General features: G+C 56.7%; 1 protein-coding gene across 3 annotated transcripts in view; it reads right to left on the bottom strand.

The window, feature by feature from the left end:
* Positions 1-995: 995 nt before the first annotated feature.
* SFXN5 (sideroflexin 5) overlaps positions 996-21,959 on the bottom strand; it is a 126,087-nt gene continuing 105,123 nt past the window's right edge. For 2 of the 3 annotated variants that reach the window (XM_055539662.1, XM_055539664.1), the window contains 2 exons: positions 19,683-19,800; positions 996-3,999 (listed from right to left, as the gene is read on the bottom strand). In XM_055539662.1, coding sequence (XP_055395637.1) covers positions 3,922-3,999; positions 19,683-19,800 — 196 coding nt within the window. In that variant the 3' untranslated portion in view covers positions 996-3,921. Of the gene's footprint in view, positions 4,000-12,707; positions 13,910-19,682; positions 19,801-21,959 lie in introns of those variants that run through there. The other variant, XM_055539663.1, reaches the window with a different exon arrangement.

Below are 21,959 nucleotides of genomic sequence, written 5' to 3'. Positions count from 1 at the left end.
TTTCCTCCTCTCACCCTCCTAGGGAGGCCCTGTGCCTAGGTAGGGGAGGCAGCAGCCCCTCTGACGCCTGGGAGGCGTGTGGAGAAGAGTCTGGGTGCATTCCTCACCTGGTCTCTCCAGTACTTACCCCAGTCCAGCGAGCAATGCTGTTCTTGACATTTTATACCCTTAGCCACACCGAAGCGTTGCTGGAGATGCTCCATAAACACCTGACTGAATGAATGGGTGAACGGAGGAAGTGATCGGCTAGAAGTCACAGTCATGCTGAGGCCAAATTGGAGCCGGAACCCAGGGCTGCCTGACCACGAACCACACATCCACTGCCTGGCAGGGGAGGGCATCGGCTCCATCAGCTCCTCCCTGCAGAGGGCGGACGGTGCTTGGAGGTCCCAGAGAAGAAGCCAGGCCTCACCTCCTCAGGAACTCTGGGAGCTGCCTGGAGCTGGAGGAGCGAGAGCTGTCAGGAGGTGGCCAAGGCTGGCCCTGAGGGACTGTGGAAGAGTCTAAAAGAGGCAGAGTTGCCAGGGATGGTAGCATGCACACGATGGTGCATGTCAATGCCAGGTAGCTTTCTGCCTGGCGCACACCTCTCCCTCGGAAGTCCCTCCTGGCCCCCAGGCAGTCCAGAATGCATCCCCCCTGCAATGCCTCCCTCCTGTCTTCCGGCTATCAGCAGCTGAGAATCTACCAGAATCCCTTTTCTACTCCTTTCCTTGCAGTGGGCCCTTAGTGGGTGCTCCATTCAGCACCTGCTTTATAAAGGGTCCCTCGGCAGAGTTTCAACTCACCCCCTCATCCAGCTTTCTGCCCTCTCCTGCTCCTCCATCCTTCTGTCTCTCTCTCCCTATGGGCCTCCCAGCAGGCCTGACCCTCCTAGAGGATAGGTTTGCACCTTCCTCAGGGCCTTCCCACAAAATCCTGTCAGCTGTTGGCTGGTTGCCACTGTTTCCCCACCCCCACCCTTCCCACCCACAATTCACAAAGCCAAGCCCTGATGCCTTAAATCCATCATTTATTGCCCACAGCTCAATAGTATTACAGAAATCACAGAGTTTGAGGAATTTTCTGAGAAGGTTAAAAAGACACTGCAGAGTACCCTGGGAGGGAACGCAGCGTGTGTGCTGGTGCCTCGCTCCCTCTGACCCAGGGCTGGAAAACCACCTTGCTTCCGTGCCCCGGCCCTTCTCCTCTCAGGCCATCAGGACAGGACACCCGCTGGCTCACAGTCAGGGATTGGAACGGGGTCGGTCGGTCCTCTCAACGTCTTGGGCTTTTAGTCCCTGTGCACTCAGATTACTCTCTGGGATGGCAGCAGGGTATCCCCAAGCCTGCGGGAATGTTTGAAGTGACCAGAGGAGGGTGGGCTGGGACATCAGGGCTCAAGAGTCAGTGGCAGGCATGCCCTGTGCTCTGGCACAGCTGGGCCAGGCCCTGCCCTCAGTGGGTCCTGCCTCAGCCTCCATTCCAGATGTGAACCAGTCTGCCCACGAGGCCTCTTGTCCTCTGGCCTCAGCAGAGTAGAGGGTGTATGTTGACCAAAAGTTTACCCTCACGGTATTTAATGCAGCCAGACCAGGACTCAGCACCTGAACCGGGACCTCTGTCACTATTACACTGAGCTATCGGGATCCTTTGCCACCCACCCCTCACTTCCCTCTCTCCAGGAGAAACCCCCTTAGCTCACATGAAATTGCATTGGGAGCATGACAAGAAATCACCCAGGAGACAATGTAAGTAGGTTATGAGACGCCGAGGCCACAGGGCTCCCAGGGTTGGGGCAGCAAGCACACAGACTGAGTTGGAAAGACCCCCGTCTCTGCCAGGGCCCGGGAGGGGATGGGAGAGGGGCTGGGGTGGGCAGTTTTGGTCCCAAGGTAAAGTGCAAAAGAACAAGACCCTGTGAGAGGTGGGGCAAGGTGAGCTTGAAGTGAGCTTTTCACGAGAGGCCCCAGACATGCCCAGCCCCGAGTCGTTGGCACATTCCCATTACAGGGGGATTAGCTGAAACCACCTGCCCGTCCAACACTGCTCACACCCTCCATGTTTGTCTCCGCCTTCTGCCTTTACCGATGGGCTGCTCCTTTGGAAAGTGGGGAGCCCTCAGAGCAGTATCCTGCAGAGCTAGCAGGGGGCATCAGGGTTTGGCTGGGAGGAGAGAGCAGCAGGGGCTTCTGGGGGTACCCGGTGTCAATGCCTGTGGGAGGCGCACCTCACACTACCCTGCCCTAAAGACAGGAAGAGCCGCCCATGGCCACGCATGTTCTGCCCTGCACTGGTCCTTTCCTGCCCCTGTGTGTGTTCAGCTCTGGCCAGGTCTCTTTCTCAGGGTGAAGTCACCAGGGGAGCATATCAAAGGCTCCACTCCAGCTAGGGCCAGGTGAGGGATGCCTGGAGGCCAGGCTTCCTCTTTGGGCCTTTCAGACAGGGGTGTGGCAGGGGGGTTATCCTGTTCATCCTCACCGCAGGCCCTGCTTCCCTCTGCAAAGCTCCTGCAGAGCTCTCCTCTTTCTGGCCTGCCAGTGGGAGCCAGCAGCAAGGGGCCTCAGAGACCTGTGCACGGTGAGAGGCGACGGCACGGGCACGTGTGCACACGCAGGCCCAGGCGGGCACTCTGCCCCCTGCTCCAGAACTGTAAGGTGTTTGGCAAAGGTCAAGTGCTCCCAGGATGTTCACATACAGAAGGGCAAGGTTCCGGTGCTGAGGCCAACCGCTGGCCATTCCAAAGGAGCCTGCCCCATTCCCAGTCCAGTGTCCACACTGGGGATGTGCCTGGACTGCCCAGCCACTGAGCAGGACGGGCAAAGATGAAGTTTAGCGGAAAGAGCAGGTGGGAATGCCTCCGTACAGTCCTCTGGTTCCAGACAGAGAGTGGAGACTCAGTGAAAGGAGTAGACTTGTCCAAGGTCACACAGCCCATGAGTGCCAGAGCCAGGGCCCGCTGTTCCGGGGTTGACACTCTCAGGTCGATGCCTAGAGATCTGGGCTTTGGGCACAAGACCCTCCTGCTCGGGAAATGATGAGCTGGGTAGCCGACCTGGTGGCTGGAAATGACAACAGGCAGCCCGGCTCCAGCCCCACCCTCGGCCCCAACACCCAGCTTCCAGCCTGTGCCTGGAAGGAAGACCTTCCCACAGAAGCCAGAATGCAGGCACAGTTTCCGCCAAACACTGCTCCTTCTTAGGGCCTCCTGCCTGGAGCCAGAATCATCTCGGGTCCCAAACGGATGAGGGCTCCCTGAAGGGTGACGACAGCCTCGGTGTGTCACTGGGCTTCACGCAGAGGGATTGGTTTTGCAGGAGAGGTGTGAATGAAGGCTGGCCACACTCAGAGCCAGCTGCCCAAGGAATCTTCCAGTGCCCCTTGACTTCCTGGGCCACTTCCTGAGCAACTTCCTCACAGCTGGTTCATCTGCCTGCCTCCCCTCCCCAGCCCAGGCAGCCATCGGGCCTGGCCTCAGTAGCATCTTAAATCCAGCAGCCCAGCCACCAGGACCACCAGCTCCCAGGCCTTCTCCTCCTCCCACCACCTGCTGCCTCTGGGCAGCTGTAACCAGGCTTGATTCTGATTAAAAATAAAAAAGAAACTAAGTATAAAAGGATCCTAACCCTACCCCGTGGGCACTCTACAATTTTTCAGCTTCACACATAATTGTGCTAAGTAGAGTTTTGACAACCCCACGTAAGGCCCAGAAATGCACTTGATTATTTTTTATAGTAAATGTGTCAGAATTCTTCTCCCTTATGTTAATTCGTGAATAGATTAGTCTCCCTACCACTGTGGGGGGAGTGCTCCCCCAGGTGGCCTGGGACTGGGGGTGGGGGTCAGCTTGTCTCTGCCCGCAGGTGCAGCCCACAGGACTCCTTCCTTGCCCCCAACTCCTGGCCTGGACAACGCTCTGTCCCCAGGCCGGCCGGCCACTGCTCACAGTCCCTTGTTGTACACCACTGTCCTGCTGCTCGTGGCCCGGGCGATCTCAGGCTCTAACTGGCTTGTTTCGATCTGAGGAGAGAGTGAGAGCAGAGAGGAAAGGTGAGGGGAAGGGAGGGAGGGGACAAGCGGGGAGCTGGGAGCAGCAGTCAGGACCGCCTGGTGCTGCCGCTTCTCCTCTGCCCCCGGCCCCCAACCAGGGCCCACGCATGCCGCCTCGTGGCACATCTTCCTCTTTTCCTGTCCTTTTGCTTAGGGGCTCACGACACCCCTTCCAGCCAAAGCTGTACCTCATCCGCTGCCAGCACGTCCATGTAGGGGAAGGTCCTACCTTGAGTTCTCCATCTCCCTCATCTCCAAGGACCTCATCCCCCAGGGCTGTTCCACCCAAACTCAAATCCAAACCCCACCCTCTTGCACCCCACTGTCCCCTGTCCCTCCAAGCACCCTCCTCACTCTCCTATCTGCTTTCAGACCACCGACCCCAGCCCCAGACTCTCTAGAGCTGTCTTCACATCCTCCCCCTCCAGCTTGGATGTGAGAGGCCACCACTTGAGCCTCTCCAAGCTGCAAGGTCCTTCCGGCCTGACTGGCAGAAGGAGCAGCTCCATCACGCATCTACCTTCTCCCCACTTGAACCTGACCACCTAGCAGAGACTGCTCAGCGTTCACTGTCCTTGACTTTGGCTGGACCCTCACAGTGGCCAGAAAACCCCCACCCCTGGGCCACATGGTTGGTCAGCTCCATCTCCCATTCTCCACAGAGGCTGCCTAAAGCCTCCTCTGCTCTCCTCAGCCTCCCCGCCCTCAGCTTTCCACTCATCTTCCTACCTTGGAGTGAAAACAGAAGGCCTCACGAGGCACCCCTCAGCTTCTCGTCAAACCCATGACCTACCTGTGTCCACACTCTGCTCCGGATCTGCCCTCCTGCTGCCCCACTGTGGCTATCCCTGCCCCCGGAGGACCCCACACCGGAGACCATTCCCAGATAGCCCACCCTGTTGCCCACCTTTTCAGGGACTCCTGCTCATCAGCAGAGAACCTCCCATCTGACACCCTCCCTTACCCCGGGTCATGTTCCTGCTACCACTGGGGCTCTCTCCCCCCATAACAATCACGCTTCTTTAAGGCATTGTCCACTCCTTTAAGGGCAGCTCCAGCTCCTCACCTCCCACTGATTTCCCAGCCCACTGCAAACCTGGCTTCTGTTTCCACTCCCCTCCACAAAAGTCTTTCTCTCCAAGCTTACTGCCAGCTGCCTTTTTGTGACACCTACTGGACGCTTCTCAGGGTCTGGGGGTCCCTCTTCCCTGCGCACAGCTCCATAGGTACTTCTACTCGACCCATCTAGAACAGAACTGAATTCCTCATCTCTTCCTCCCCGACCCCAGCTTCACACCACCGTCCAACGGTGCTCTGGCCAGGGACCGCGGGGACTTCCAGACCTCCACTCTCCTTCCCTCCCCTCACTGTCTCACCCCCTCCAGCCCCTCTTCCACCACAGCCAGGGTCAGCCTTCTCAGCAGCAAGTCCGATCATGCCTCTCTTTGTTGTGAAAGGGCTCACCGGCACCACTGCCCTCAGGGCCCCAGACCCTGCCTCGCTCTCGCCACCCTGTCCGTGGGAGTGGAGACACAGCGCACCTGCCTATCACAGTGCCCCAGATACGCTGGCTTACTCACGCCCCGAGTCTTTGCCTGAGCTGCCCCGCTGCCTCTTCCTCGCCTGGCCTACTCTGAATCCCTGGTCCTCCGCTCAGCTTCCAGGCCGCTGCTTCAGATATCTTCCCTCATCCAGGCTGGGTGTGGCCACCTCTCCAGCCCCACACTTGCCTCCCTCTGTACACTTGTAGCACATGATTTGAGGCTGACTGCTTGCTCCTGCTCCTCTTCCCACGGTAGATCGCAAGCTCCATGAGGCAGCGAGTGCATGCTGCTGTGCATCGTGCATCCTCAAGGCCGGGAGACAGCAGGTGTTCTCAAGTGTTGAGCCAATGAGTGGAAAGAAGAAAGGCAGAAAGTACCGGGAGGGTGGGGTCCCCTGGGAGTCCCCACAGCAGCCCGGATGTTGACCCACAGCTCTGGGGGCTGAGCCAGTGGGAATGCCGGAGCCCCTAAACCTGAGGGAGCCAGGAGGGAGGCTCCGTGAGGAGCCCCGGCCTGACCCCTGCCCTGGGTTGAATCAGGAAGCACCAGTCAGCTCAGCTGAGCCTGGTCCCAGGTACGTGCTATATATCAAGACATGGCAGCCCTGGGGAGCAGGCAGGGGGTGCCATAGCCTGGCCCAGCTTTCGGAGAACTCAGGTCTGAGGCCAGACAAGAGGGGATTCACTGTGGACTGCAACTGGCAGGGACCCTCCCCCTGTGGTCTCTGGTATCCCGATACACAGCCCACTTGAGAAGGCCAAAGAGGCAAGAAGCAGGCTCAGGGCCCAGGCCTCATCCCCACCCGCTCCCCTCAAACCACCTCCTCCCTGCATACCCCGCTGGCCTCCGAGTCCTCTCCGCCCCACCCGCTCCCCTCGAACCACCTCCTCCCTGCACACCCCGCTGGCCTCCGAGTCCTCTCCGCCCCGGCCGCTCCCCTCATCCCCATGCTGCCCCGACACAATGCACAGCGCCCACGCTTAAAAATCTAAATGCTTTTGAAAATGTTTAACCTAGTTAGACAAATTAGCAAAAATTTGTGCAAAACAATTTAGGTATTTAAAATATTCAATGTTTTTAAAAAACTGGAAAACTGTTCTTAGCTTTCAGCTGCAAAAACCAACAAAATATAACATCCCAGCAATCTTACCATGAGGTGTAACATAACCCTTCGGGAAAGCTGTTAAACAGCTACTGAGGCATCCTGGGAAATAGCACTTCATTTATTCAAATGCACATATGTCAGGCTTTTGCACCATATGTCATTCCAAGCTATTTACAGTAATAATTAAATCTTAATCAACGTTTAACCTCTGTAAAATGTTTGAAGAATCCTAATCACCCTTCAGACTGCACTAATGAAGGAGAAATATATAAACATAAAAGGAAAATGATGCATAGATATCACACTGGAAAGAACAGTAATTGCAAAATTGTATTTCTTTTAAATATAATCAGTAAATGATGTAAAGTAAGCCAAGGAGTATTTTAAGTTAAGACATCTTGGATGTCAGAGGTGTGAGCAGCTAATTTTGTTCTGCTACCCATAACAGATGTAGCATATTTTATTTTAGTGCCATTATTAGCAACTTCCCATGCCGGCTTTCACTGAAGCACTGAGTCCCGCATTAAAATCAGAGAGGCTGCTCACCACCATGGTGGAGGACCACGGGCCAGGGCCACAGCCTCCTCGGCCCGTTCCCTGGAGAGCACTGGCCCTGGTGGAGACCGAGACCTCATCCTCTCAGTGGGGCTGTCACAGACCCAGGCTCCCTCCTCCAGCTCCCCACTGAGCTGAGGACAGCAGGTAGGAGGGAAGCAGGGGGGAGACGCAGGCAATGGGAAGGCTGCGGGGAAGGGCGGTGGTCGAGGCCCTCAACTCAGGAGCAGGCACTTGGGGACAGATGGCATCTAAGGCTTTTCCTCTCATTTCAATTCAGTCGGCCCTTAAGTAGCGGATGCTTACGGCTGCCAACGCCATACAGCAGGCTGGGCACACAGAGATGGACAAGACCAGCCCGTGCCCTTGAGAAGCTTCAAGTCTAGGGGAGGAGTCAGACAGGGAAGCAGATGGGTTCCAGAGAGACAAAGTGCCATGGCAACTGGGGAGGAGTTACCACGCATTGGGGGTTACCATGCACCGATGAAAGAACAGGAAAGGAAGACTTCTCAGGGGAGGGAAGCCAGGAAGAAATGGGTGTTTTGATGAGAGAGGGCAGAAAAAGCTTGCTGGGGAAGAGAAAAGCATTAGCTGGCCAGCACGGCATGTTTGGTGTGGGCAACGGTGGACAGGTTGGAATGTGGCAGAAATGGAGGCGGAGCTGGGACAGGCAGGCCCTCGTAGGCCACTTGAATATGTCAGCATTTTATCTGAGGGCAATAGCCATGCAAGGCTTCTGAGCAGGGGTGGTCCAAGATCCCCATCTTGCTGGTGGTGGTGGGATGGAGGAGTAAGTGAGGGGGCAGCTTCAGGCATCAGAGAAAGATGCCAGGTCTTCCCTAGGATGCCGCCAGTGGGGGCTGACAGGAGGGTGTGCGGGGATCCTTTCTGAAGACAAAAGCCATAGGAGTTGATGACCAATTCCATGTGGGGGTGAGAGGGAGGTGTGGAGGATGACTGTGCGTTGGATGATTGCTAATTCTAGCTCGGGAGCCGGGGTGGCTGGTGACGCCATCCTCAGAGGCAGGGGAATATGGGGGGTGGGTCGGAGTGGGAGTGTGGTAGGCTTGGGTCTCCCAGGTTGAGGAGCGGGGGAGGCAGGTAGGTCTTGGGGGTGGAGCTCTGGGCAGGTCCCTGGGCAGAAGAGTGAGCCCTGGATGTGAGAGCACAGTCGGAGCCCCGGAGTAGAGGAGCTTGCCCAGAAGAGCAGATGGCAGGGGAGGGCGCCAGGCCTAGGGAACAGGCACATTTGAGGGGCGGGTGTAGGGAACAAGCCCATGATGGTGGCCTTGGGGGTCCAGCCCAAGGAGCGGAGACAGTGACAGAGGGCGCCACAGACCACAGCAGCATGGACATCAGGCAAACACAACGGCCCCGGCGAGGACTGAGAGGCTCAGTCTTTGCTCTTGGCAGCGGGATTTGGGTGGGATTTGGGTGGGATTTGGTGACCCCCTAGAATCCAGGAGGACTCCTAACCCTCACTTAGCCTCTCACTTCTATCACAGGCCAGTTCAACTGCTCATTGGTTAAGGCCTCTCCAGTTCTCTGACCATAGCTAGGGCTTGAGCCAATGCCCCAGCATCTCCTGGACTCACGGATGCTGGGACCACTGGGGGTCCTCACCACTGGGCCCAGCAGGGGAGGCCGGGGCAGGGACCTCTGTGCTACCTGCCCTTTGACGATCACCTCTCTGCGGTTGGTGGTGGTGGGTGGTGTGGGCCTGAGTCTCCTCCACAGAAATCATATCCAGGGCTGTGCTAGTAAATGAATGTGATTCAGGTACCTGAATGAATGTGATTCAGGTACTGAGGGAGGGCAGCTAACCAGCTCCAGGGCCCCGAAGTAGAGACCAGGAATGTGTTCTCTGGAGCTCCCCCTGCTTCACGTGCTACGTCAGCAGCAGAACAAATAGTGTGATGGCCACACTGGCTCACAAGTGGGTTGTGGATGGAGGGAGAGGCCAAGGCCCAGTGAGAGGAGTGAGTGTAGCAAGGAGAGGCCACTAGCATCAGCCCAGAAGACTAGAATCCCTGGGGAGGGGGCCAAGGGCAGGGGCTTGACCACAGAGAAGCTCTGAAGGGCCTCCTCTGGGGAGAAGGTGACAAGGAGAAAGAAGGCTGGACAAGGACTGGCCACAGGGAGAAGGGTGACCCAGTGCAGGCAGCCCAAGGGGCCTGCAGGAACCTATGGGTCCCTTCCTTCATCTGACAAACCCCTCCCCAGGTGCCTGTCGACCAGCAGCCTGGGCCTCGAGAGAAGGGATGTCTAGGATGGGGAGCCAGAGCCCTGGCTGAAGTGATCCAGCAGCACTGGCTGATGGTACCCCACCCTAGAACTGGGGGTGTCAAGAAGACATGGGTTGCTGGGAACAGCCCCACTTTGCCTTGAGATGAGCAGTGCTGTCCTGCTCACACTCAAGGACTGCCAGGCAGAACTGCACCCTGGCTCCCACAGCCTCATCCAGATGCCCTCCCCAGCCGAGGCCCCACCCTAGTCTCCAGACCCAGCTCAGACTCTGCTCCCCTTGGAGCAGATAGCCCCAGACTTCCAGCTGCATCTATGGTCAGAGGCAGCAAGCAGGAAGCACCAGCCTCCCCGGAGTACCCCCAGGCCCACTGGCCCCGGAGCACCCTAGAGCGGCCAGATGGGCTTCCTTGGTGGCGCTGGAAGGGTTAACCCTGAGCTATTCGCCTCTGTCTCCTGGCTCATCTTGGATAGGGGGCAGAGGCAGGAATGCATGTGGGGCCACCTCTGCCTCCGCAGCCTGGGAGCACACACACCTGCAGGCCGCAGCCCCCGGATAGTTTACATATTTGAACCTGGAGCTAAGGTGCTGAGACATAAACAGGAAACTGGATCCCCGGTCTGTGCCCCATTCTCTGCGGCTTTTACCTACTACAAAGAAGTTCCTCCTCCTTGCCTTTCTTCTGGTGGCTTTTCTGCCTCCCTTTCAAAGGCGCTGGGCAGGGGGTGGGGTGATACGCATGACCCTGTGACATGGCTCAAAGCTGCCTCCTGCTCCTGGTCAGGGGTCTGGGCCTCTGAGGGTCTGCAGGCGGTGGCGACATTGACACAGATCCAAAGCCCAAGCCGGCACCAACTTGTCCAACTCTGCCAAGCATGGAACCAACTTGCCCACTGGGCAGCCGCAAACCACCCTCTCTCATCAAGGCTGGGCAGATCTCAGGTCCTGCTTAGATATGCACGCCCAGGCCTGAGCATCACCCTGAGCATTCTCAGAGGACAGGGGTGTTAGGCCAGGGCTGGGAGCAGCTGGGGCCTGAGCCTAGATCCCTGGGCCAGGCCTCCAGTGGCAGCGCTGGGCCCCACTGCCTTCCCAATGAATGTCAGACTCATCAACTGGACACTCAAGGCCTTCTGCCGCCTTCTCCTGCCTCCTCATCCACCAACTCCTCTCCATCATGTGTTCAGGCTTTGAGGCCTAATCCGCTAAGGCTGCCTACCACCTCCAGGAAGCCTCCCCTGATCTTCTCAGACCAAACCCATTGCTGTCGCCTCTGGTGCCCCGGGCACTTGTTTCTTCTCCACCACACCCCCAGCCTCGCACTGATTCGTACTCTTACCAGCTGTGAATCCCGGGCCCGCCCCCACATCAGTGTGAGCCATTCAGGGCAGTTTCGGTCACCTTGTGCATAGTCAGTCCTCCATAAAAGTTGAACCAAACCGAACTCCTCAAGTCCGGGGATCTTATGTTATGTTTTCCATCCCCCCCACCCCCGCCAGGCAATGTGCATCCAGGGAATGTGCAGAGCCCCCTCCCCATTTGGAGCTCCCAAGGGGCCCCCTGCCGGGCCAATCTCAGAATCATTCTACCGCCCCCATCTTCTTCAGGTCTCAGTTTCCCCATATGTGTGGTGGGGAGATTTTCTACTCCTGGGGCTGCAATGTGGATAATACCAAGAAGTGGATGAGAGAACCCTTTGGAGGCTTAGAAAACCTGCTTAAGGAAGTCAGGACTCCATGGTTATCCCACCACCAGCCTAGATCTTGCTTACCTGTGTCTCCTCACAGCTCACAGGACTGAGCCCTTGCTGTGGGCCAGGTACACCCGAAATACTTTGCATATACTGACCCGTTTAATTGTCTCCGCAAAAGCTTTGCATAACCAAGCCTCCTTCCTTCCTGGCCTCTATTTAGATAGGTGTTCTAGAAGGTCCTGGAAAGAACTGGGGAGGGATGGCCTGAGAGGTGGCCCTGCTGATGCCTGTCACCAGGGCACGTGTGTGCATGTTCGTGCACGTGCTCGTGTGTGGGCTTGCGTGCACGCGCAGGTTTGGGGTGGGGGTGTGCAGAACAGGCAACATGACAGGTGGCGTTGGCGTTCCTGGGCTCCGAGCGGCTTTGCCATTCCCATCCATCCCTCCTGGGGGGTCCTGTGGGCAAACTCCAAGAAAGCAGCGGGCGGGGAGGCGGCAGATTTCTGATGGCAAAAATAGCCCACTTCAGAGTTCAATAGGGACTGATTAAAGCAGTAAAGGAGAAAAGCCCCAAACAAACATCTCCAAGCAAAGTAGGAAATGGATTCAAGATTGGAGGGGAGGAAACACCTGCTCTGGGAGATGGTCAATCTTGGTGGACCTAAGAGGGACACGATGCCCCCTAGACATCGCTCTGGTCTCGTGTCAGCCCTGGAAGAGTGGGAGAAGCAGGAAGCAATGAAGTCAAGGTGAGCCCAGATAAGCCATGCTCTGCATTAGGTGTTGCTAAATAGCACCAGTTCTTAGCCTTAGCGATACCCGGAGACAGTACTACCATCCTGGGGAGGGAGTTGGGATGCAGGAAACATGTGACCAGAGTCTACACGTGTTGGGTGAGACAGATCCTAGTGGGGCTCATCAGGGAGGACTTCCTGGAGAAGGAACCTCTTCCAGAACAGCTTGCGTGCTAAGTTCGGTCGTGTCTGACTCTTTGCGACCCTATGGACTGTAGCCCACTAGGCCCCTCTGTCCATGGGATTCTCCAGGCAAGGATACTGCAATGGGTTGCCATGCCCTCCTCCAAGGGATCTTCCTGACCCAGGGATCGAACCCATGTCTCTTACGTCTCCTGCACTGGCAGGCCGGTCCTTTACCATTAGTGCCACCTGGGAAGACCTGAGTATGAACCTGAGCTCATTCCCAACTCTTCCCCATTCTTGGTTGGGAATTCAAAGGCTTTCTCAGAGAAAAAGAGGCAAGCTAGGAGAGACATTTGTTTCTGGCAGGTCACAGCTTCCAGCCAAGCTGGTTGCTATCATTTACTTGGGGGCTAGTGATGAGGAGAGAGATGGTGGAAGCTCTGGTACCCACTGGGGGTACCCACATTTTTTTCCCATACAGGGATGGTGTGCCTCTTTGTTTCTTAACTATGGAAGCTGGGAGGGGGACCTGGGAGGAGTAGGGGAGTGAACAGGGGCATGGCTAAGCTTGACCTTCAAACACCTCATCTAGAGCATGCACGTGACCTCTAAAAGCCAATCTCTGAGACCAGGGTGACTAGAGTGAGGACATGGGAGGGCCTGAGCTTCTGGTGCCCTGGGCCCTCCAGGGCTGAGTTAAGGAAGGGCTCGGCTGAGAGGGAGAGGTTGGGGGTTAGCAGGGCTGATGGGGGAGCTCTGAGCAGGAAGCCCTGGGGGCTCAGATGATGTCTTTTCTTCCTGTCAAGGTGTTTGGCAGAGCCTGGAGGGGCAGAGGGGGTTTCCCTGCTGAGGTGTCAGGGACCAACAAACCAACAATCCACAGTCAGCAATCATAGGGCAACAGCCCTCGCTGCTGGTGAACCAGACTCCTGGCCCCACACAGACCCTGCGAAGCTGGTGCAGGGGAGAGACAGAGACATGCAACCCTCGCTGCTAGTGAACCAGACTCCTCGCCCCACACAGACCCTGCGAAGCTGGTGCAGGGGAGAGACAGAGACATGTACACACTCGGGGAGCCCTGGGCCCTACAGAGGCAGTCCAGCCACTCTTTCCTGTGCTCCCACCCCTATTGCTGCAGGGAGGGCTGAGGAGCTGAGTCAGGGTCCAGGGCCCCCAAGGCATGTTCCAAGGAAGGTTCTGCCCATTTGCCACTCAGCACCGTTCACAAGCCATGCCTGGCCCCGGAGGGTGGTGCACCCACACTACCAGAGAAGCACCCTACAGTCAGCATCTGACTTAAGGTCCTACAGCCCGCCATCAGCTCTCCTGGCTCCAGTACCAGGGCCCAGTTTCATGGGTTCACTTCCAGAATCCTAATGGACAGAACCAGGAGAAAGCTTACTTCCAACCCCTCATCTTGTGGCAAAGGAAACGGAGGTCTTGGGGTGAAGCCCAAACTCACACAGAGAGTTGAGGTGGGGGAATGCCAGGCAGAGGCGAGGAGGGCATACCCGGGGCACGTGGGGCAGCCCCCAGCCTGAACCCCACCTAGGGACAGGACAGAGCCCCCAGGGGCCCCTGGAGCCCCGAGCCTGACTCGTCCACAGAAAAGCCCCACCTTTTCCTGTGGACACATTTCAACCTCACCAAACCAGCTAATTATTGACAGTTGGTGAAGAGGAGATCTCACTTTTTCCTCCTGTTAAACTGCTCCTAATTAGTTCCCTGTCACCACGGCTGGCTCGCCCGCCCGCCGCTCGCCGTCGCGGTAATCCCGCCGCACAGTGTCTCATTAACCTTTTGCTCCTCTCCTGCCGCCTGCCAACAAGATGAAGACAAAAACAGATTGTCGAACAATGGCTCCGGCTTGTATGTGCTGCCCGGTTCCCCAGCCCCCCAAGCTCCCGGGGGAACCGCGGGGGGAAGAGAGGGGAATGGGGTGGGGGAAAGCCCAGAGGAATCGAGGGAGAGAGGCACAAAGAGAGAGGGAGACAGAGCGGGCAGGGCCACAGGCGGGGCACTTGGCAAAGGTGCTGCCTCTTGCTGTGGGGAGACAAGAGGTTCATTAAATGGGATTGGAAGTGCTCCCAGGTGGGGAACACTGGCTGTCAGAGCGGGAGGGACGTTCATCATCCCCAGGTCAGCCAAGCCCACGGGCCCGGAGACTGGACCTTGGACATCTCCCTTGAGGGACCCTAGGCACCAGCATGTGTGTGTGTGTGTGTGTGTGTCTGGGGGAGGACAGAGTTGGCAACGTTGGCCTGGAGCCCAGAGCCCCAACCTCCAGAGAGGGCAGGGCCAGAAAGGTCAAAACAAACCAGGCCCCACATGCCACAGGGCGGCCTCTGCGACCGGCGCGGCCCTGGGCGAGCTCCAGCACAGCACCCTGCTTTATTTCCATCTTAGCTGTGCCGCACCCGACATTCCTTGGTTATTGGGTTTCTATCTGCCTTCCCAGAACAGAGCTCCCTGAGAGCAGGGGCTATGACATGGGCCTCCCAATTACAAGGAAAAGGGGAAAGCACCCCAATATCTGCGGCGGGGATGCAGATGGGCCCATTGCTGCCTGGGCACAGCCTGGCTGAGTTGGCCTTGGCCAAGCCTTAACCTGTAGGCCCCAGGATCCACCAGGACACACCCCACATTCCCTGTGACAGGACCGGGGCTCAGAAGGGAGGCCAGACCCTGCTTCCCCATTCTCACACTCAAGCTCCTAAGGAAGCTTCCTACCCAAACTGCTGGCCTATAGGCCCCCATCCCCACCTGACCTCAGCTCTGGGTTGGAGAACAAAGGCAGACTTCAGAAGGTCCCTGTGAATGTGGACATGGATTCCCCATGAAGGAGGAGGGCTGGGGGAACACACTGGGAAGTTCCTACTGGCAAATTAGCAAGGAGCCCTCTGGGGTTCAGACCTGTGCCTTCTCACTTGACAGTAAGGTGGGGGTGGACGGGGAGGGTGCTGGAATCCTTCTGTGAATACAGAGCCCCCTCCATTATTACCAACTCTGGGCCTTGGGCACATTGCTTATATGCCTCAGTTTCCAGTTGTAAACATGGAGTAATACTGGTCCTGCCTTGCAGGACTGTCATGTTCTGGAATCACACTTCACCACCATATCAACCAGGGTCCTCTGCTTACTGGACCCCAGGACCCCCGGGAGGCCAGGCCTTTCCGCCCTGGGCTGTACGACTCCTTCCCCATCACGGCCCTCTCCCCGGGCTCCCAACCCCCCATCTCACAGGAGAGCGGCCACCCGATGTGTCCCATCCCTTGACTGTCTCACAGAACACCGGCGAGTGACACTTTCTTTGCTGTTCTCCAGTGGCTTCCCATCCCTGAGCTCATTTCTCAGAACAGAGACAGAATCCTGACCACCACTTTGCCTCCTCAGCTGCTTTGTCCAGCTACAGCCCCGGGCTGCCAAGCCTTGTCAACCCCTGCTAGTCCCCTCCGCAGCAGCTCACTTGCAGGGAGCCCCCTCCTCCTCAAAATGGCCTTGTCCTCAGGGTCCATGAAAGCGCTCATCAGGTTTCTCCCCTGGCTGCTGCCTCCCATGGCAACCTCGACACTTCTAGGGCTTTAGTCTCCCCCATGCATCAAAGGTTCCATGTTCCCCCCCCAAAATCTCTCCCCAGAGCCTGAGACTCATATATCTAACTGTCTAGGCAACACCCCTTGATAAACAGGAGTACTCCCTTGACTTAAGGAATATTAGGAAGATTTAATACAAGGCACTCAGAGACCCCAGCATGCTGCCTGGCCCAGTAGATGTTTAGTAAATGGTAGCTATAATTATTATCATTTGCAATTTTAATTTTAAAATTAGCACCATTTTAATAGGCAGAAACACTAGTTTGAAAAGAGTAGACAAAACTCTCCCAGCAATTGAAGAGGGGATTGAAGTTGTTTCTTCAACTTCTGGGGTTAGTGGGTTGGAAACCCCATACCAATCACTGCAGGCCAGCCATTCTAGGAACAAGTTCCTAAATTCCATCTCCAGGTCACCTAATTAATTAATTAGTGTGCCAGCGATTACTCCTATTGACAGCCTTGGTGGCTCTTGGCAAGGTTGGGTCAGCCCAAGCAAGTCCAGACTCATTGTGGCAAATCCCATTGGCTTCTGGGATGTGAGATGTGATCCCCACACAGCAGAAGCAGCACCTCGTTAGAGAGAATTAATTGGGAGGAAGAAAGAGGGAACGAGGTCCTCTCGGCCTGATGGCCTTTGTGCCACAGGTCAGAGACAGGCCTCCAAACACCCCATAATGCACAGGCCAGCCTGCATTCTGTGGGGTTGATGCAGGCGAGGAGGTTGCTCTGAAAATCATGGCCCTACCCTCCTTTCCCAGAGAAAGTTCTAGAGATTTATTACAAAATGACTATGTTCTTCTCAATCTAGAGAAAGAGGCTTGGGTTGCAACGAGAGGGACTTTGGTTAGACACCCAGAACTAACTTCCACGCCTATTTGTGGCAGGCATGGGGGAAGGAAGGAGCCTGGACGTTGCTCCCTTAGACCACCTCTCGGCAGCCAGAGCTGGAGGCTGGAGTGGCTGGACTGTGGCCATTTCTCTGTTACTTGTCCCAGAGCAGCAGCCTCCAAAGACCTACAGCTCTAGACTCCACCACCACAGAGAGGCTCCAGCTCCCTCCTCTCTCACTGCCCCAGGGTAGGTGAAAAGAGAGAAAATCCCACGAAACAAGTAGATGCAACACCTCCTGGGAGCTCTGAACTGGAAGCCGGCATCTGAGGTGTTCTCCCACATCAGTTTCTGGCTTATCTGTGACTCTGGGCTGGACCCTCAGCTTCTCTGGGCCTCCATTTCCCCCCATAGAGAGCCAGGGGGGTGCTAAACTGGATGACCTTGAAAATTCTTCCAATGGGACAGGCTCCAGTTCCCTCGTGGGCTTTCTCTGCCCTGGGTCTCTCCCCTGTGCAGAGGGGTAGAGCTATGGGAGCTACTCCAGGCTTCTGAAAACAGGGGTGCTTGCAAGCACCTGGAGCACTCAACTCTTGCCCAGAACTGCAGACGCGGCCCAACTGCACAGAGATGCAGTTCGTGACTATGGGGAGTGTGGGCTCAGGCCTTCCACATGGGGATGCTTGGACCACTAACAAGTGCCCTCCCTCCCATCTTCGGAGCTTCCAGGCAACCTGGAACCCCCCGTTCCATTTAGAGTCCCTAAGCATCAGGATATAGCTGTTCAGCTTTGGGAGTAAGCTATAAGGTTTGGAAGGGTACCCCAGCTTTGTAGCAAGGCTGGGCCCGTGGGCATGAGGATACTGCTTTCCATCCACGTGCCTTGGGCTGGCCCCCAAGACAGGAGCCCCTTCCCATTATAGCTTCCTCCTAAAACTCTGGGACTCAGTGGAGGGAAGTGACGCCAGTCCATACCCTCCTTGGGGCCTGGAGGCTGGGTCACTTCCTCCTGCTTTAAGACCCTATGTCTCCAGTCCTCGCAGTCTAGGTGTAACACCCAGGACCTTACTTCCACCTTCCTCAACTTCCCTGGGGGAGCCTGGCCCCTCGCACTCCCTCTGGCGAGGACTGAGCAGGGTTGGTGCTGCAGCCACAGCCGCCATCTTCCCATGAGCTCAGTGACGCCGTGGTCGTTCTTTGCCTCCATAGGTCTGCCTCTGCACCAAACCTTGCTCTTCTCACTCAGCTTGCTAGTGCTTCTTCACCCCAACCCAGCTAAGATTCTGGAGTCCTCTGCTCCTCCTGAACTCATACCAGCCTCCCAAATGCCTCACCCAGCCAGACAAAACTGGAGCTGGCCCCGTACCTCTGGGTAGATGATCCCTGGCCACCCCCACAGCCCTGAACCTTCCCCCAGCCATCCCCTCCGCTGGCCCCTGGCCCTGCCCTCCAGGCTCTCTGACTTCCTTGGTCCCCAGTCTCTCCTGCTCTCCCCTCTGAAGGTCTCCAGCCTTCTCCATGGCCCTCTGACCTCCCCTTCCCACTCTCCTCCTTCCTCTGCTCAGTCTTGAGACCCCAGGAGCTATCAGAACAACTTCCTTAACCTCCCACCCCTGAACTCCACCCCAACCGCATCTGCCTCTCCCTACTGAAGGGGAGAGGGGTCACCGCACCGAGTGAATCCTCCGAACTGCTTTCCGTGCCCTGCCTCCCCAACTTCATGGACATGCTCTCCATCCTCCCCCTCCAACGTCCTCCTTCTCTCCTGAGGTCTTCCCTTTGCATTTGCTCAAGCTCCAGTCTCTCCCATTTGTAAACAGTGAAAATAAAGCCTCTCTTGACCCCACATCTCATTCCAGTGGTGGGGCTGCTTCTCTCTTTCCCCTTGGCTTCCTTCCTCTTCTCTCTTTTGTATCCCAAGCCTCTAGACCAAGCGGTCAGCCTGGCACCCTGTTTCCTCACCCCCACCCCCCGCTGAGCCCCACTGATCCCTTGGGATGGGGTTTGCCTTCATGTCAAGAGATACCAAGGACACTCTTCAACCTCACAGAGCTTGACCTCACAGGAAGGTCTGCTGTCTAAGGACGCCCCCACGTCTCATCCCACTTGGCTCTATCCCTACCTCCCTGGCCACTCGTCCTTGGGCAGCACGCTTCTGGAGGCCTCTTTTCACCACACACTCCTTGACTGGTCCTACCCACTACCCTGGCTTCCATCACTGTTTAGGCTGGGGGCCCCTGCTTCTGTCCTTCCAGCCCAGGCCTCTCTCCTGGATTCTAGACCCAAAGCCAAATCCCACAGGGCACCTCCGTTCATGTGTTCCGCAGGCTCAAGCCCCATGCACGCATCCAGCTCCACTCGCTGTCCTCCCGCATGTCAGCACCTCCGTGTCTCCATCTTGTTTAGTACCTACATCTGCCTGGTAGCCAGGCGCATATCCTGCCGGTTTCTTGTCTTCCCACCACATGCAGTTCTTTGTTAAATCCGGATAAAGCTGCTTCCTAACTCTCTCTTCAAGGACCCACTTTTCTCCATGCTCACTGCCAACAGCCTGGTCCAAGCCACCATCCTCTCACTGGACGCGCGCCACTGCCTCCTGAAGGCTCCTTCTCCTCTGGAGCTGCAACCCAGCCTCACCATGCAAGCACAGGGACCATTCAAAATCAGGACTCTGGTCCTGCTCTGCAGAGCTCTTCTGTGGTGGCTTCCAGCTTCCCAGCACCACCTGACCCTAGGCCCCCTTACCCAGCCCCTCATCTTCCCCCCTCTCCGCCAGAAATGCAGGCCTCAGTTGCCTACCTTCATACCAGGTGACTTCAGCCTATGTGTCCCCTCACCTCTTACATGCCTGGGCAGCTCTAACCCATCCTTCAGGCCCCATGAAACGCCATGTCTCTCTAGGCGCCGTTTGGGCCCCTACTGACCCCTCCCACAGCCGAACACCTCCCGTCCTCACACCACTCACCGTTCACTTGTTATTCCTTGTGTCATCGCTGTGTTCACTGCCTGACCTCGGCTCTTTGAGGTTAGAACCTGGGCCTGTCTCATTCATGTTCTAACCCCAGTGCCTAGTTAGCCCCTTGCTAAGGAGTCAGCACTAAGTATTGGTTTATAAATGACCAAACTGCAAACCTTCCCTGTCCTGCCCTTGAGCCCCTCCCTCCACTGACCTCTGACATCTGAGGGAAGAGGCTGATGGCCAGCGGCAGGGCCAGGCCGAAGGCTGCCAGGCACACAAGGCTTTGCACAGGGAGGAGCAGCCGGGGACGCGCCTGCAGGAGAGCTGTCCTGTGGAAGAGAGCGAAGGGGGAGCCATGAGACCCGGAGACAGAGTGAGCTGGCCACTAGCCACCACGCTGGGTCCCACTGGGCCCAAGGGCCAGTGCTAGCCAGTAGTCAAATAGCAGTGGAGAAATTCTGTCTTGGGGACCTTCACCCATTGGCACCCATTTCCCCAGGCCCTGCCCTGAAGAACATTGCTGGTTGAACTCTCAACCACAGCTCATAAACGAGCACTTGTGGGGGCCCCACCCCACTGCATGTCCACTGTGGAAAGAAGACCCCGAATGGGGACAATAGAGGAAGCTGCCGATCCCTGCTCCTGTGCAGGGGCTGGGGGGACCTCATGGGGATACAGCAGAGGAAGATGGTCCTCTGCTGTATGAAGGCAGCACATAACAAACCACACACACATTCACGCGTGCACGAACACGCATACACACATGTGCATAGCCAGGAGGGGATGATCCTCTTCTGGGTATGGGAAGATTACATGCCGCCTGGTCAACTTTGACCCAAAAGCCACAGAGGAAGACAGTGACTTGCCCAAGGCCAAGGCCAAGTCTGCAGGAGGCAGGCAGGGCTGCTATCTGGACTCCTGACTCCCAGCAAGCACTGTCACTGAGCTGCTCCGGCTCCTGCCTTTGGACCCTCTGACCACATCATCGCCAGCTCACAGCTAACACCCCTCCCTGCAACGAGTGTCAGGAGGGATTCTTGGACAGGAAAGGGGTATGAAAGCCTCCTCCCTCTGGGGCCAGGTCCCCCAGCCCCATGACGGAACAAGCTCTCCAGACAGAGTGGGGACCATAGTGGTTGGCAGGTCCACCTTCACTGTGTTGTCCATCAGAGCATCTCGTTCTGTACAATCCACTGGGTCCTAGTGAACACCACAGGCCATCTACCTGGGGGAGGCCTGGGGTGGGATGCACCAGCAGGATGGATTATTTGCCAAGGGATGTTGGGTGGGTACTAACGCTGCCCTCAGGAAGTGTCAGCCTTCACTGGAGGAAGACCGGTTCTGTGGGAAGAAGACGGAACTGGGACTCTTGCCCTCCCCTCCTGGAGCAGGCAGGGGAGAGACCCTCCTGGGGGCTGTGCCTCAGTGTGTGGGCAGGCAAATCCCACACCTCCTGTAATTACCTCCAGACACAAATCCCAAGAGTGACTCTGGCTCTAAGGGGACAGCAGAATTGGGAGCAGTGGTTTTCAAACTTTGGTATCCAGGCTGGGGTTAAACCGGGCTCACCTTCATGAGATCCTGATTCTGTGGGTACCACACCTGGGAACCCTCCCTGAGTCTGAAACAGGTGATCCCCAGACCACACTCTGGGACAGTCTGGCCCAGAATGTGCCTGCTAAGGTCCCAATAATGATCCAATTACTTGTCAGTTCTATTCAGTAAAAGACGGGACACACTAAGTACTCAGTGAGGGGTGTTAATGTTGCTGTTGTTACTGCCCTTGTTTCCAGCTGGAAGGAGGTAGATCCTGGTGGCTGGGCTGTCCCCCAGCCCTCCCCACTGGCCTAGACCCCACCATCTGACCAGCTGTTGAATTAAGCCTGAATTGATCTACTGGGGAGGGGAATTTCCACAGGATTAAGAGCAGTGGGACAGAATGGCCCAAATCAAACTCAAACCCTTCTGGCCTTCCCTCTGCCTCAGTCCAGGGGGCTTCCTAGGTGGCGCCGAGGGAGGAAAGGAATAGGCTGAGCTGACTCCATCTTGCAAAAGAAGGAAACTCCATCTTGCACTTTCAGTGAGCTTTGGACCACGTGCCTGGTAGAGTTAGGGGAAGCACACTGAAACTGCCCACCCTGGCCAGGCTCTCTAGGAACCATTCACACGAACTGTTTTACGACAGGAGGTCCTGGTAAGGAATACAGAACTAATAAGCCACCACCAACCGGAAGAGTTCAGGAAAGGTCAAAAGGAGGCACCGCGTGTCCGTCCACTTCCCAGAATCCTTCTCGCTAGCATCCATCTTGGCTGAGCGATGCGTGTGCCACCAGGAAGGACTGAATCAGAATGATTGGCCACCTGGAAACTAATCCCATCACCAAAAAACCCGAGACTGCGAGCCACTTGGCAGAGCAGTTCTCCTGGGTTCCCTTACCCTACTCCTCTCCACCCGGGTGCCCTTTCCCAGTAAAATCTCTTGCTTTGT

Source organism: Bubalus kerabau, chromosome 11 (genome assembly GCF_029407905.1).
Source record: "Bubalus kerabau isolate K-KA32 ecotype Philippines breed swamp buffalo chromosome 11, PCC_UOA_SB_1v2, whole genome shotgun sequence".
NCBI lineage: Eukaryota > Metazoa > Chordata > Mammalia > Artiodactyla > Bovidae > Bubalus > Bubalus kerabau.
The sequence above is the reverse complement of the archived record's forward strand: the minus strand, read 5'-3'. Positions and strand labels throughout refer to the sequence as shown.